The sequence below is a fragment of the Emydura macquarii genome, unplaced genomic scaffold (assembly GCF_026122565.2).
Source record: "Emydura macquarii macquarii isolate MOO-44397 ecotype Brisbane River unplaced genomic scaffold, CSIRO-AGI_Emac_v2 contig_2720, whole genome shotgun sequence".
Classification (NCBI taxonomy): domain Eukaryota; kingdom Metazoa; phylum Chordata; order Testudines; family Chelidae; genus Emydura; species Emydura macquarii.
The window spans coordinates 5395-18358 of record NW_027132857.1 but is presented as its reverse complement, the minus strand read 5'-3'; the positions used below and the strand labels follow the sequence as shown (position 1 = coordinate 18358).

General features: G+C 44.4%; 1 protein-coding gene across 1 annotated transcript; it reads right to left on the bottom strand.

Annotated features, from left to right (window-relative positions):
* Positions 1–11771: 11771 nt before the first annotated feature.
* Positions 11772–12707, bottom strand: LOC137164996 (olfactory receptor 51G2-like). The gene has a single exon (XM_067566065.1). The coding sequence runs from the start codon at positions 12705–12707 to the stop codon at positions 11772–11774; it is 936 nt and encodes a 311-aa protein (XP_067422166.1).
* Between the last annotated feature and the right edge of the window lie 257 nt (positions 12708–12964).

Sequence of the window (12964 nt, the reverse complement as noted above, 5' to 3'; positions counted from 1 at the left end):
ACAACACGTACCCCAAAAGTTTGGAGGTGGAAAGACCAAGTATGGGCCTGGAAGGAGGATCCATATTCTTGGGGGTATAAGAAAGATCAAATCCAGCTCATCGGGGCAGTCGACTGTCAGCTATCCCTGCTTAAAGTTTTATTTAGTGTTAAGCTTCATTCTTTATTTTATATTCTTAAAGTTGTAATGTTAGTCTTAGCTTATAGCTCTTAGCTTTGAAGCAGCTCTTATTCCACTCAACTCCAACTTAAGAAATTAGACATCTCTTTCAACCAAGTCCAGGAAGGGTGTGAGTATACTAGTTTAAAGCATATCATAAATTTATCTATCAAATAAGTCTTTGTATTAATCTATTATCAATTTGATTATTCATTTTATTTTCTCTATAGTAATCATTTGTTTATTATTTTGTGTTGTTTTAATAAATTTATAAAATTATACAAATCCTGGTTATCACTGGAATTCTTCCTGTGTTGTACCCGGGGTCCTTATAAAACTTACCTGAAGCCTGATTTAGGACACGAACCTCATGATCCTTTAATTAAAGAAATTGGCAAACCTATTACCCTATTCAATAAATTAATAACTATAAAATCAGGCTACACAGCCCAGGAAGGGCACATTTCTGGGATGCAGGGAGCTCTGACATTGCTCCTTGCTCCCCCCTTCACAGTCCTGGGGTGCATGGAGGAGCAGAGTTCAGTGGGCAGTAACACCAGCTGCTCTGTACATGCAATGGAGGTAAGATTCCGCAGGTGCACACAGGTGGGAGGTACCGGGGGAGGGGAGCCCCAAGGGGCTGGAGGTGAAAGAGAGGGAGCCCTGGGGGCCAGAGGCAATGGGTGAGCGCCCATGTTGGTTAGGGGGTCACACTCAGAAGTTTGCTGTGTGAAAGGGGTCACCAGTGCAAAATGTTTGAGAACCATTGACCTATTATAATCCCGGTTCCTACACCTCATTTCTACTCTTTGCTAAAACACAGGCCAGTGGTTCTGTCATCTCATGACTTTCTGGCAAGTCTTGCACAAGTTTAGCAGTTATTGTGTGCAGGATTCTGAATGTAAGGGCTAGAAACAGCTTCTGGTCAATTACCAGGAGATTGTGTCATACAACTGCTCAATGAACAAAGAGTTAATAGCACAAACCCATTGCAAACAGGACTTGGAATACCTTTGAAACACTTTCTAATGGAAAACCCATGAAGTTGTAAAGCTACCCCAGCTCCATCCTGTACAGATTCCACCCACTCCGCGGCTGGCTTTCCATAGACATATATGGAATGAAAGACTGGTTTGTAATAATTGTATTACAATGAAATGCTTTGCTGTAACTTCTATACATCTATACTCTAGCACACACACATGTACACCCATTCTTTCCCTCAGATCTTTTTTCAGAGACGATTTCTCAGATTAAAGGGGGACCTTAAATGTAACATGTGTCATCTGGATTCCTTCAGAAATAAAAAAGATTGCAGCCCCTCAGCCCTCATTCAATCACATGTCAGCAAACAAAGCTCTGGGGAATATTTTACCACTAACAACTCCTCTATCCTTGGGTTCATAGCTGACTGGTTCTCCTCAGGTTCTGTGATGTCAATCTGCAGCCTTTATCCAAAGTGGTGCAGAATTTGGGATCAGCATCCACAATATTCATTCCCTGGCCTCTCACTCTCTAGTCACCTAAAAATCCAATGAAGAACCCTTTGGCAGACATCAACCTTTTATTGAGGGATAGCTGAAGACTCTCTAGTACAGTGGTTTTCAATCTTTTTTCATTTGCAGATGCCTATAAAATATCTAACACATAGTCTGCAGACCCCCAGGGGTCCATGGACCGCAGCTTGAAAACCACTGGTCTAGTACAGAGTAACCCCAGCACCTGTTATTATGCTACAATAGGGGTTTGTGACAAGTGGGTTTCAAAATGAAATGCATGAATATTCCTGGAAATCAAACTTCATTTCACAGATGAAAGTTGTTTATTGCTCTCTCTCTCTCTGACTGTCTATGTATTGTGTTCATAAAATACACGCCTCCCTGGGAAGGTATTGTGACAGACATGGAGCTGAGCTGCCATAATTATGAATGTGTATGTTAACCCAATTCTTGGGCTACTGATTTTAAGGCTATATTGGGTTAATATCAGGATATTACCAGTATGGCCAGTCTTAGTTTAATAGCAGGCTGCTGTAATACAAGCAGGAAGGAAAACGAGAGCTCAGGAAAAGCCGTCTCTCACATGGAGTGGAGGGTCCCCCAGCTACCTAGTGCTGCCTGCTCTCCAGCCCCTCTCACTGAGTCTCACCCACAGCCCAGCAGAGTCAGCTGCCACTGCACAGAACATCTGCCCAAGTCAACAGCTGGCAGCCTTTACCCTTCCCTTGACATTTGAGAGATTTAAAGACACAGAAACCTGCCAACGTACCCAGTGCCTGCGTGAAGGGGAGCAGCTGCCAACAGAGATCTGCACCCTAAAGGAGAAGGAGTCAGCGGAAAGCTTGCACTGGCATCAGGTAGCGTCTGCTCAGACAGGCTGCATGTGTCCTTATGAAGCATGTTTGCCCATTTCCTTGGGGACCACTTGGCCACCTGGGACCCTCAGCTGATTGGTTCAGTATGTGCCAGCTTTAACCCCTTCACGGCTAATGGCAAACTGCAGGAAACCCAATCTCAGGGGATGTGCGGTGATGCCACCACACTGGACAGCAGCACATGCCCTGCTGAAGGCTCTATTCTTGAAAACCAGGCTGTCAGTGCTGTGCGTACGGCTCAGAGGAGTCACAGGTCTCCATCAAGGGTGGCCAAGTGATACCGATGACACTGTTACAGCTGTAACCTGACTTCAATACAGTAAATCAGACTAATAATAGTTATGCAGGGTAAGATTTCTCTCCGGCAGCCCCCTTTCCTGTGTTACAAACCCAGGGTGCAGGCTGGGGGAGGAAGATTCAACACAGCTCCTACCTGGAAATTTCCCTCAGATTGTCCCAGTAGGGCAGGACCCTTCCCTTCTCCCTGGGATATAAGCATGGTGACCCAGCATCCATGGATTCCCAAAGCTATGAACAGATCTCAGTGATCCCCTGACAGTCAGGCCCTCCCACCCACAATCTCTGTGCCTCCACAACTGCTCTAGGACCCTCTCCAGCTCCCTGGGAGCACAGGTTCATCTGCGATGTGCAACTGGGGCCTGTCACAGTAGCCACTGCCCACAGGATGTGCTGAAGAGGCTGTTGTAAAGGGCAGAGAGGACTGCACAGGTAGTGAAAGGCTGGTTAGCATAACTGGTGAGGCAAAAAGCCCCAGCCATAGTCTGGGCAGGAGATTTAGACCTTTCCATACCCAGAGTGCAGCCATAGACTCAAATCAGTGCAACCTTCATTGCTGTTACAATGAAAAGGCAGATGAAAAGGCTCCCATTTCTCTAAGGGATCCAGGCAGCTGCAGCTGGGGGGGTGTCATGGCAATGGAGTTTTCTGTGAAAACCCACCCCCAAAAGTGGATGAAGGGAAACATTTTTATTGAGGTCAACATTTCATCCACTCCCAGCTTCTGACAGCCAGAGCTTGAGGGACCCCAGAGCGTGGGATTGCCTCCCTGAGCATCATGGCTAATAGCCACTGATGGACCTATCCTCAATGGACTTACCTAGTTCTTTTTTGAACCCCCATTATGGTTTTGGCCAACAACTTCCACAGGTTGGCTGTGCCTTGTGTGAAGAAGTGCTGCCTTTTGTTTGTCTTTAGCATGCTGCCTATTCATTTCATTTGGTGACCCCTAGTTCTCATTCATTTCTCTTCATGTGGAAGCAGTTCCATGCCCCTAATCTTTTAGTTGCCCTTTTCAGGACCTTTTCCAATTGCAATGTGTCTTTTTGAGAGGAAGCGACCAGATCCGCTTGCAGTATTCAAGATGTGGGCATACCCTGGATTTATAAACAGGCAATACAATATTTTCTGTCTTACTAGCTATCCCTTTCCTAGTGATTCCCAGCAGTCGGTGAGCTTTTTTGGTTGCTGCTGCACACTGAGTGGATGTTTTCAGAGAACTATCCACAATGACTCCAAGATCTCTTTCTTGAATGTTAACGGCTAATTTAGATGGCATCATTTTATCTGTATAGTTGGGATTCTCTTTTCCAACGTGTATTACTTTGCTTTTATCAACACTGAATTTCATCTGCCATTTTGTGGCCCAGTCTCCCAGTTTTGTGGGATCCCTTTGTAACTCTTAGCAGTCTACTTTGAAGTTAACTATTTTGAGTAGTTTTTCATCATCTGCAAATTTCACATTTCACAGAACTCTTGAGTGAATCCCATCTGGTCCTGATGAGTTATTACTGTTTAATTTATATATTTGTTTCAATACCTCCTCTAAGAACAACTCATTGTGGGAAAGTTCCTCAGATTTGTCACATAAAAAGAATGGCTTAGGTTTGGGAATCTCCCTCAGGTGCTCAGCCGTGAACACTGATGCAGAGAATTCATTTAGTTTCTCCGCAACAGTCTTATCTTCCTTGAGTACTCTTTTAGCATCTTAATCATTCAGTTTCCCCATTGTTTGTTTGGCAGGTTTTTTACTTTTTGAGCCTTTGGGTAACAGTTCTTCAAATTCTTTTTTGGCCTTCCTAATTACCCAGTTATTCAATAAGGAATACATTCGAGAGTGCAAGAGAGTTGGCTGACGTGATTGCAAAGCCATTTGCCATTTTCTCTGAAAACTTGTGGTAACTGGGGGAAGTCCTGGAGAACTAGAAAAGGCAAATATAGTGCCTATCTTAAAAAAAGGATGATTCAGGGAACTACAGACCTGTCAGCATCACCTCAGTTCCCAGAAACATCATAGAGGATGTCCTCCAGGAATTGATTTTGAGGACTTGTAAGAGAGGGAGGTCATCAGGAACAGTCAGCATGGATTCATCAAGGTCTGGTCATAGAATCATAGAATCATTCAGTTGGAAGGGACCTCAGGAGGTCATCTAGTCCAACCCCCTGCTCAAAGCATGACTAACCAAAGATAAATAATCCCAGCAAGGGTTTTGTCAAGCCGCAGCTTAAAAACCTCTAAAGATGGAGTTTCCACCACCTCCCTAGGTAACCCATTCCAGTGCTTCACCACCCTCCTAGGGAAAAATGTTTTTCCTCATATCCAACCTAGACCTCCTTCACTGCAACTTGAGACTGTTGCTCCTACTTCTATCATCTGCCACCACTGAGAACAGCCTAACTCCATCCTCCCTGAAACCCCCTTTCAGATATTTAAAAACTGTTATCAGATCCCTCTTCATTCTTCTCTTCTGCAGACTAAACAAGCCTAGTTTCCTCAGTCTCGCCTCATAAGTCCTGTGCTCCAGCCCCCTCATCATTTTCATTGTCCTCCACTGGACTCACTCCAATTTGTCCACATCCTTCCTGTAGTGGGGGCCCCAAAACTGGACACAATACTACAAATGTAGCCTCACCAGTGCCAAATAGCGGGAAATAACCACTTTGCTCCATCTGCTGGCAATGTTCCTATTAATGCAGCAGATGCCAGGGTTGCCAGCCTTGCAATTTGGTTTTTACTGACATAAAGATCTGAAGTTTATTTTTTTACTGACGTCACTAAAAATACCATAAACAATACAATATGTCACAAAAGTGTTTATTCGCTTTACAAACATTTTCACAACCAAATTACCTGTGGTATTATTACAAATATAAACTCTGTGCTCGCGATATTCCGTACAAAGGGATTTGGAATTCTGCAGTTGTTTTAGCTGCAGTTAATTGATCGATCAGGTTCTTTAGGCATGTGCAATAATAGAAAACAGGAAATTGATAAAGTCATGGTCTATGTACTTTTATGAAACAAGAAGTGATTCTGAATGATGACAATAAATGTCAAAGTACAGTATGTTTTATTTCTACCCAATTTCACGGACATTTCCATTTATTTATGAGTTTATGGCCAGTGTTAATATTGTACATTTTTTACTGACTGTCCAGAAATTTACAGATGGTTGTCACCAGTGTCATGCTGGGTAGATGTGGGGGAGAGCATTTGTCATATTGGTTAACATCAGTTTGTCAAAATCATAATAATTCATGTGAGATATGCCATGTCAGGTATTATTAGAAAGGTTATAATGTGCTAAGTCAGATGATGATACTTATGTCCATGTGTAATATGTGAAATGGAAGTTATAGATACATTTGAGATATCTGTATTTCAAATTGTGCTGCCTGGGCAACACCCCAGATTGGATGGCGGCAGAACAATAGCCTGCTTAATGGCCCATTAAGACACTGACGAATGCAATGGGCCCAGGAAGAAACTAAAGGCATACCTGAAGAGTTACCAGGATTGGCCCATGTGACTCTGGACTCCATTTTAGGTCTTGTAACATTCCACAAGACAGCATGGTCAGGGCCAGAGGGTATATAAGCCCAAGCCACAGAAACCATTTTATCTTTGTTCCTGTTCAGCTACAGACACACACCTGCCTCTGGATCAATTCACTTGCAACTGAACTGAAGGACTTAGACCCATCCAGGTGTTGGAAGTATATCAGAAGAACTGTACAAGCCTGCAACTCCACATTTCTCCCAGAGACTTGATGTATATGAGCTTTCAATCATTTGTATGTATCTGATTGCTTTAATCCTTTAACGTTTCTCTTATGGTTTATTTCTTTCTTTTTACAATAAATCTTTAGTTTTAGTTACTAAAGGATTGGCTGGCAGCATGGTATTTTAGGGAAGATCCAAGCTTATATTCAACTGGTACTGTGGCTGACCCTTTGGGGTCATAGGGAACCTTTTTATTAAAGAGCATAGAGTTTAAATAACTGGTCTCTTTACTGGACATAGTGCTGAATTGGGAGCCAGAAGCTGAAATGTAGTAAAGGGGGTTGTGTGTATTTGTATACTGGCTTCAGTGGGGATTCAGAAGCGCAGTTTGTGGCTGGTTGGGGAGCCTGCTTTCAGTGTCACCCACCAGTGCTGGGAGAATCTGCTCCCTTTTTACAGCCTGCCCTGACCTTGGCATTATCAGGTGTCCGCCCTGGGTGTGGGACCATTCACAACCATCTCTCAATGGAGAGAATTAAGAACTGCTATCTGTAGAAAATGAAGAGACAGTGGGTTGGGAGCTCTTCCGAGTTTAAAGCTATTACTAGACGCCCCCAGCACCCAGATCTGTTTGGTGTTTATCTCTTTAAAGCAGCATTAAGAACTAAATCCGCGACTGGTGTAAATCAACATCACTCTACCGACTTCAGTAGAGCCACACAGATTTACTCCAGCTGGGAATCTGGCCCTGAGTCAAACAAGTTAGTAATGGAAACCACTTTAAGACTCCCTGTCTCTGTGAAGGCAGGATTGAGCCCAAGTGAGTTTTCACAGCCTGCATTTAACAGAGCTGAGCTTTCTGCCCTTCCTTCAGGAGATTCTTTCGTTCGTTAATAGAACAAAGTTCATGTAGTTCATGAAGTTGGTGCGATATCAAATCCTAATTTTGTCTCACTGAAGTTCATCCCCAGACTTTCTAGTCAAGCCCATGTGTATCTCCCTCTGCTGTTTATACCCTGCAGATAGTTGTAGAGTTTTGGGCTAACTTTGGGACATTAAGCACCTAATGCTGCTGCTAGCTTATTTTTAATGCAGTTTGTGCAGGGCACCCTGAAAAAAAGCCCTCTCTTGGCTATGTCTGAGTAATAGTTGCCTCTCGGCTTCCTTTAGAAAGTGAAATGACCTACAGAGCTTGCTAATGTTTGTAGTTTTCTCTTCTGCTGTTTGATTTTCCATCACGGTGTAGAAAGCAATCAGCTTTGGGATCTCTCCGAGGCAGACAGACTCTCTCTCTCATCTGCATTTGCTCTCTCCTCTACCATACATATCACTGTCGCCATTAAAATGTCAACATTTGCCAGCAGAGGGTTTGGTGTATCCACAATGAGGTGGGATGGTTGCATGGCTCTAGCCATACCAGTATCGTTAAAGCAGTATCATTTTTATATGGACACAAACCCTTAATTTAGATCATAATTGTGGTCCTTCAATACTGCTGCAGGTGATCTTTTGGCAAATTCTTGACTTTTCATAACAGCCACTAAAACCATTGGTTTATTTGTGTATTTAATTATCTTTGGATTTCACAATGATCAGTGTGCTCTTTCCTACTTCACAGACATTGGGGTAAATCTTCTCTGGTCAAACAATACTGAAAACAATCGCACGTTCAGTAGGGAAAATCGTAGAATCATAGAAGATTAGGGTTGGAAGAGAAGCCTACTTTCTCTTTGGAATCAACTAATAGATCCCATTCTGTCCTGATGTACAGCTGCAAAGTCCTCCATTCCACCACTGATGTCCATCTGATTGCATAGGTATAACTGGGGGCAGTTCCCTGATGCATGAATCAAGTTGGGCATGGTAATCAGTATTAAGAAAAAAGTTGTCATGTCACATGCCACTAACGTCTCACCTAAAGACTACATCAGTAATGAAGGTCTGGATCACTTCTGCTATCTTCGTTCAACATTAAACTGTTCACTTAGCCTTGATACAGAACTTGATGCGAGACTCAGAAAAGCCTCCATCACCTTTGGCAAAGTTTACCTCACGTGTCTGGAACAATAACCTTCTACCCCTGAATAAAAAGGTGTCCGTTTATTGACTCGTGTTCTCAGAATCCTGCTTTACAGCTGTAAAAGCTGGGTCGTATATTCCAAGCAGGAGTGGAGATTGAACATCTTCCAACTTTGCTGTCTCAAAAAACTCCTTAGAGTCTCTTGGGACCAACGGATCACTCATAACAAGATCCTTGAGAGAATCGGCCTACAGTCTATGTAGAAAAACTGAACGATCGCAGGCTTTGCTGGCTGGGACACGTGGAGCGCATGACTCAAGGTCATCTGCCAAAGGTTGTGCTCTGTGGCCAACTTAAGGACTACCCGCGAGACAGAGGAAGGCCAAAGCTCCAATACAGCAACAAGGTCAAAAAGGGTCTTAAGAAATTCAGCATTCCCCTGACAACGGGGAGAGCCCTCCCCACAACCACTCAGTCTGGAGAAGCTGGGTGAAGTCTGTTGCAGTCATCACAGAGAGTCATCAGAGAGCCAAGGATGAGGCTCATAGGCGAGCCAGGAAGCAGAATGTGCTCCAACCTCTATCTGACAAGTGAACCTGTAGCCACTGTGGGAAGGTCTGCTGCTTGCAGATTGGTCTCTTTTCCCACACTATGTCCAAGCATCACTAATTTACACACACATACAGATACACACACAGGTACACACACAGTCAACCCAAGGCCCCTGTAGCCCACAAGCGCTGGGCCCAGCTCTGGTGAGGGTGTGCGCAGGCAGGGGCTCCTACCCTGTGTCAGACTCCAACTGCTAGTCTTGCTGGCCTAGGGTGGTGCAAGACTTCCTTTTTCCCTGCACGGGGCTGCTAATGGGTCCAGGTCAGATCCACTTCTGGGAATCTCCCCTGGCTGCACAAAGCTCCACCTCTGGTTCCTGCCCCCATCCTCCCAGCCTGCAGGGAGGGGGGTCACTGTACAGGGAGCTCCCTTCACCTAGTGAGCCATTTTCCTTAAGGACAACCCTGCATATCATCAACATTCAGAGTTTGATGGCCAGAGAGTGGTGCATGCCTTTGCACCAGGAGGGGTGGCTACCGGGGAGGGCTAAGGTAAATTTTGGGGTGCCTATATCTCCTGAATGGCCTCCAAGCGCCAACCCTAACTGATTTTTTGGTCCGGTGGCAATTCTGAAAAATTGAAAAAAAAATTGCTTTAGGCTGAATCAAATTTTAAATTTTAAATTTTTCTGAATTTCTAGTGACTCCATTTCAGGTTTGGTCAAGGGTGGGGATTTGAATCTGGGCTGTCCCAGAACCCAGATGAGTACTCTCCTCACTGACCTAAAGATTATGCTGGGTGACGAGAGACAGCCCCACCACCTTCTCCCTCATCTCCAACTGATAATGCCAAGGTCAGGGCAGGCTGTAAAAAGAAAGCAGATTCTCCCCAGCGCTGGTGGGTCACACTAAAGCCCGGCTTCCCAACCAGCCACGAACTGCTTCTGATTACCCCACATTGGATATCACGAAGCCAGTCCACAAATGCCCACAGCCCCCTTTACTGCATTTCAGCTCCAGGCTCCCAAATCAGCACCGGGTCCAGCAAAGAGACCAGTTACTTAAACTCTCTGCTCTTTGCTAAAAAGGTTCCCTCTGACCCCAAAGGGTCAGCCACAGCACCCGATCAATATGAGTTTGGATCTTACCTAAAATATCACGCTGTAAGCCAATCCTTTAGTATCTAAACTAAAGGTTTATTGTAAAAAGAAAGAAATAAACCATGAGAGAAATGTTAAAGGGTTAAAGTAAATCACAGGTATACAAATGATTAAAAGTCCATTTACATCAGGTTTCTGGAAGAGATGTGGAGTTGCAGGTTTGTATAGTTCCCTCTGGTTCACATCCAGTACCTGGATGGGTCTAAGTCCTTCAGTTCAGTTGCAAGATGAATTAGTCCAGAGGTAGGTGTGTGTCTGCAGCTGGACAGGATCATAGACCATGATGGATCCTGTGGTTTGATCTTATAAACCCCCTCCGCCGGCCATGAGGCCTGCGGACAGTCACAAGACCCAAAATGGAGTCCAGAGTCACATGGGCCAATCCTGGTGACTCTTCAGGTGTGCCTGGGGTCCAATCACGTAAGCAGGTTCTGGTGACTCATTAGTGATGCTGGCTTCTCTCTCTGGGCCCCTTGCACTTGGGAAGGCCTTAAAAGGCCATTACACTGGCCATTGTTCTGCAGCCATCCCATCTGGAGTGTTGTCCCGGCAGCACAATTTGCAACACAGACATCTTAAATACATCTATACTTTCCATTTCACATATTACACATGAACATAAGAATTATTCTCTTACTTAGCATATCATAACCTCCCTAACCACACCTGACATGGCCTATCCCACATGGATTATTATGATTCTGCCATGCTGATATCACACAATATACTAACTGCAACCTCTCTCAAGCCAGCCTGCATGACAAAGGCCAAAACTATTTGGCAAATTTGCGAATCTTTTCGAGGCAGCTGAACCTGCATTTTCCAGAAAATGAACAATCTGTCTGAAAAGTTTCACCTAGCTTTGGTGTGAACCTGGTTCTTTCTTCAGAGAGGACTAAACAGACTTAAAATACAAGGGAGAAGTTGCTTAAGAGTTGTTCCAGTTACTGGAAGATGTTTGTAAACTCTCATCAGACAATGGAAATAAATATCATTTGCAGTGTAACTATTTCTAGATTTTAAGGCCAGAAAAGACCACAGTGATTGTCTCGTCTCACCTTCTGTATCGCACAGTCCGTAGAAACTTACCCAGCAATTTCAACATCAAACCCAATCTTCTGGCTGAACTAGGAACACGCACAACTGTGTGCAACAGGAGCACAAAAAGGAGAAGAGCTTTCATCACTTTACGTTCTAGGTCGCTACCCTGTGCTCCTGTCCTGTGGCTGGGAAAAGGGAGGAGGGTCTTGTGGGTAAGGCAGGGCACCAGGATTTTGGCAACAAACAAAAAATGCCAGACTCTGGCAAAGACTCCATGTGTGACCTGGGACCTTGACCTTCAGAGCAGTGCACAAACCATAGGACCAGCCACTCAGCTGGTCAGGGTGGATTCTCCCTGTCCCAGAGCTTCCTTCTGGACAGTGGAGACTGGGGATAGCAAGAAGCCAGTTAAAGGTGCTTGATTCTCGGGAGCTGGGTGATGAACTTCACTTGACAAATGCCCTGATTATCCTCACACGAATTGCTTGTGTTTTCACGCTGTACACGATTGGGTTCATCAGGGGCGGGACCAGCATATAGACATTGCCGAGGACAATTGGCAATATCGGAGAATAGTTCTTCACAAATCTATATATCACAGCTAAGGCAATCTCTGGAGTGTAGAAGAGAAGGACGACGCAGACATGGGAGACGCAGGTATTCAGGACCTTGAGGCGTTTCCCATGGCATGCAATGCTCAGCACTGATTTAAGGATCACCACATAGGATAGGAGGATGAGCAGGAAGTCCAACCCCCGTGAAGAGACTGTTAAAAAGAAACCATAGATGATGTTGATTCTGATATCTGAACAAGCCATAGTCATGACCTCCTGGTGCAGACAGTAGGACTGGGAGATGATACTGTCCTTACAGTATCGATGCTGTTTCAGGAGAATGGGGAGGGGGAATATTATGACAACCCCTCTGAGCACAGACACCAGTCCCATCTTGGCTATTCTTGGTGGGGTTAAGATGGAAGCATATCTCAGCGGGTTACAGATCGCCACAAAGCGGTCAAAGGCCATGGACAAGAGCACAGATGATTCAATTAACATAAGCGATTGGATGAAGAACAGCTGGGCAAAACAGGCATCGTGGCTGATCTCCCTAGACTGAAACCAGTATATGCCCAGTATTGTTGGTAGGGTGGATAATGATAAGTCAAGATCTGTGATGACCAACATGGAAAGGAAAATGTACATGGGCTCATGGAGGGATGGATCTGTTTTTATAATGAACAGAATGAATGAATTTCCTAATATGGAAATAATGTACATTAAGCAGAAAGGGATGAAAATCCAGACATGGATGTCTTCCAGTCCAGGTATGCCGGTGAGAAGGAAGACTGCAGGTTGGAATTTGGTGTCATTGACAGCTGACATGGTGTACTATGTGGATCCAAGGAGTTTTGAAGTTTACTTCCTGAAAGGAAAAGTAACAGGAGACTAGATAATATTGAATGAAACATCATTCTGCTCTCAGTGCATGTCTAGAGTCTTTCAGAATGTCAAGGAAGATCAACAAAAACATACTCTTGGATTTACACATAATGATTATCTGTTCTGTTCATTCCCTCTGGCATTGGCCCTCAGGAAGACAGGATACTGGGCTTCATGAACCATTGGTCTGACCCTGTGTG

Coding starts and splice junctions, on each gene's coding strand:
- LOC137164996 (XM_067566065.1), bottom strand. CDS start 12,707: ATGTCAGCTGTCAATGACACCAAATTCCAACCTGCAGTCTTCCTTCTC.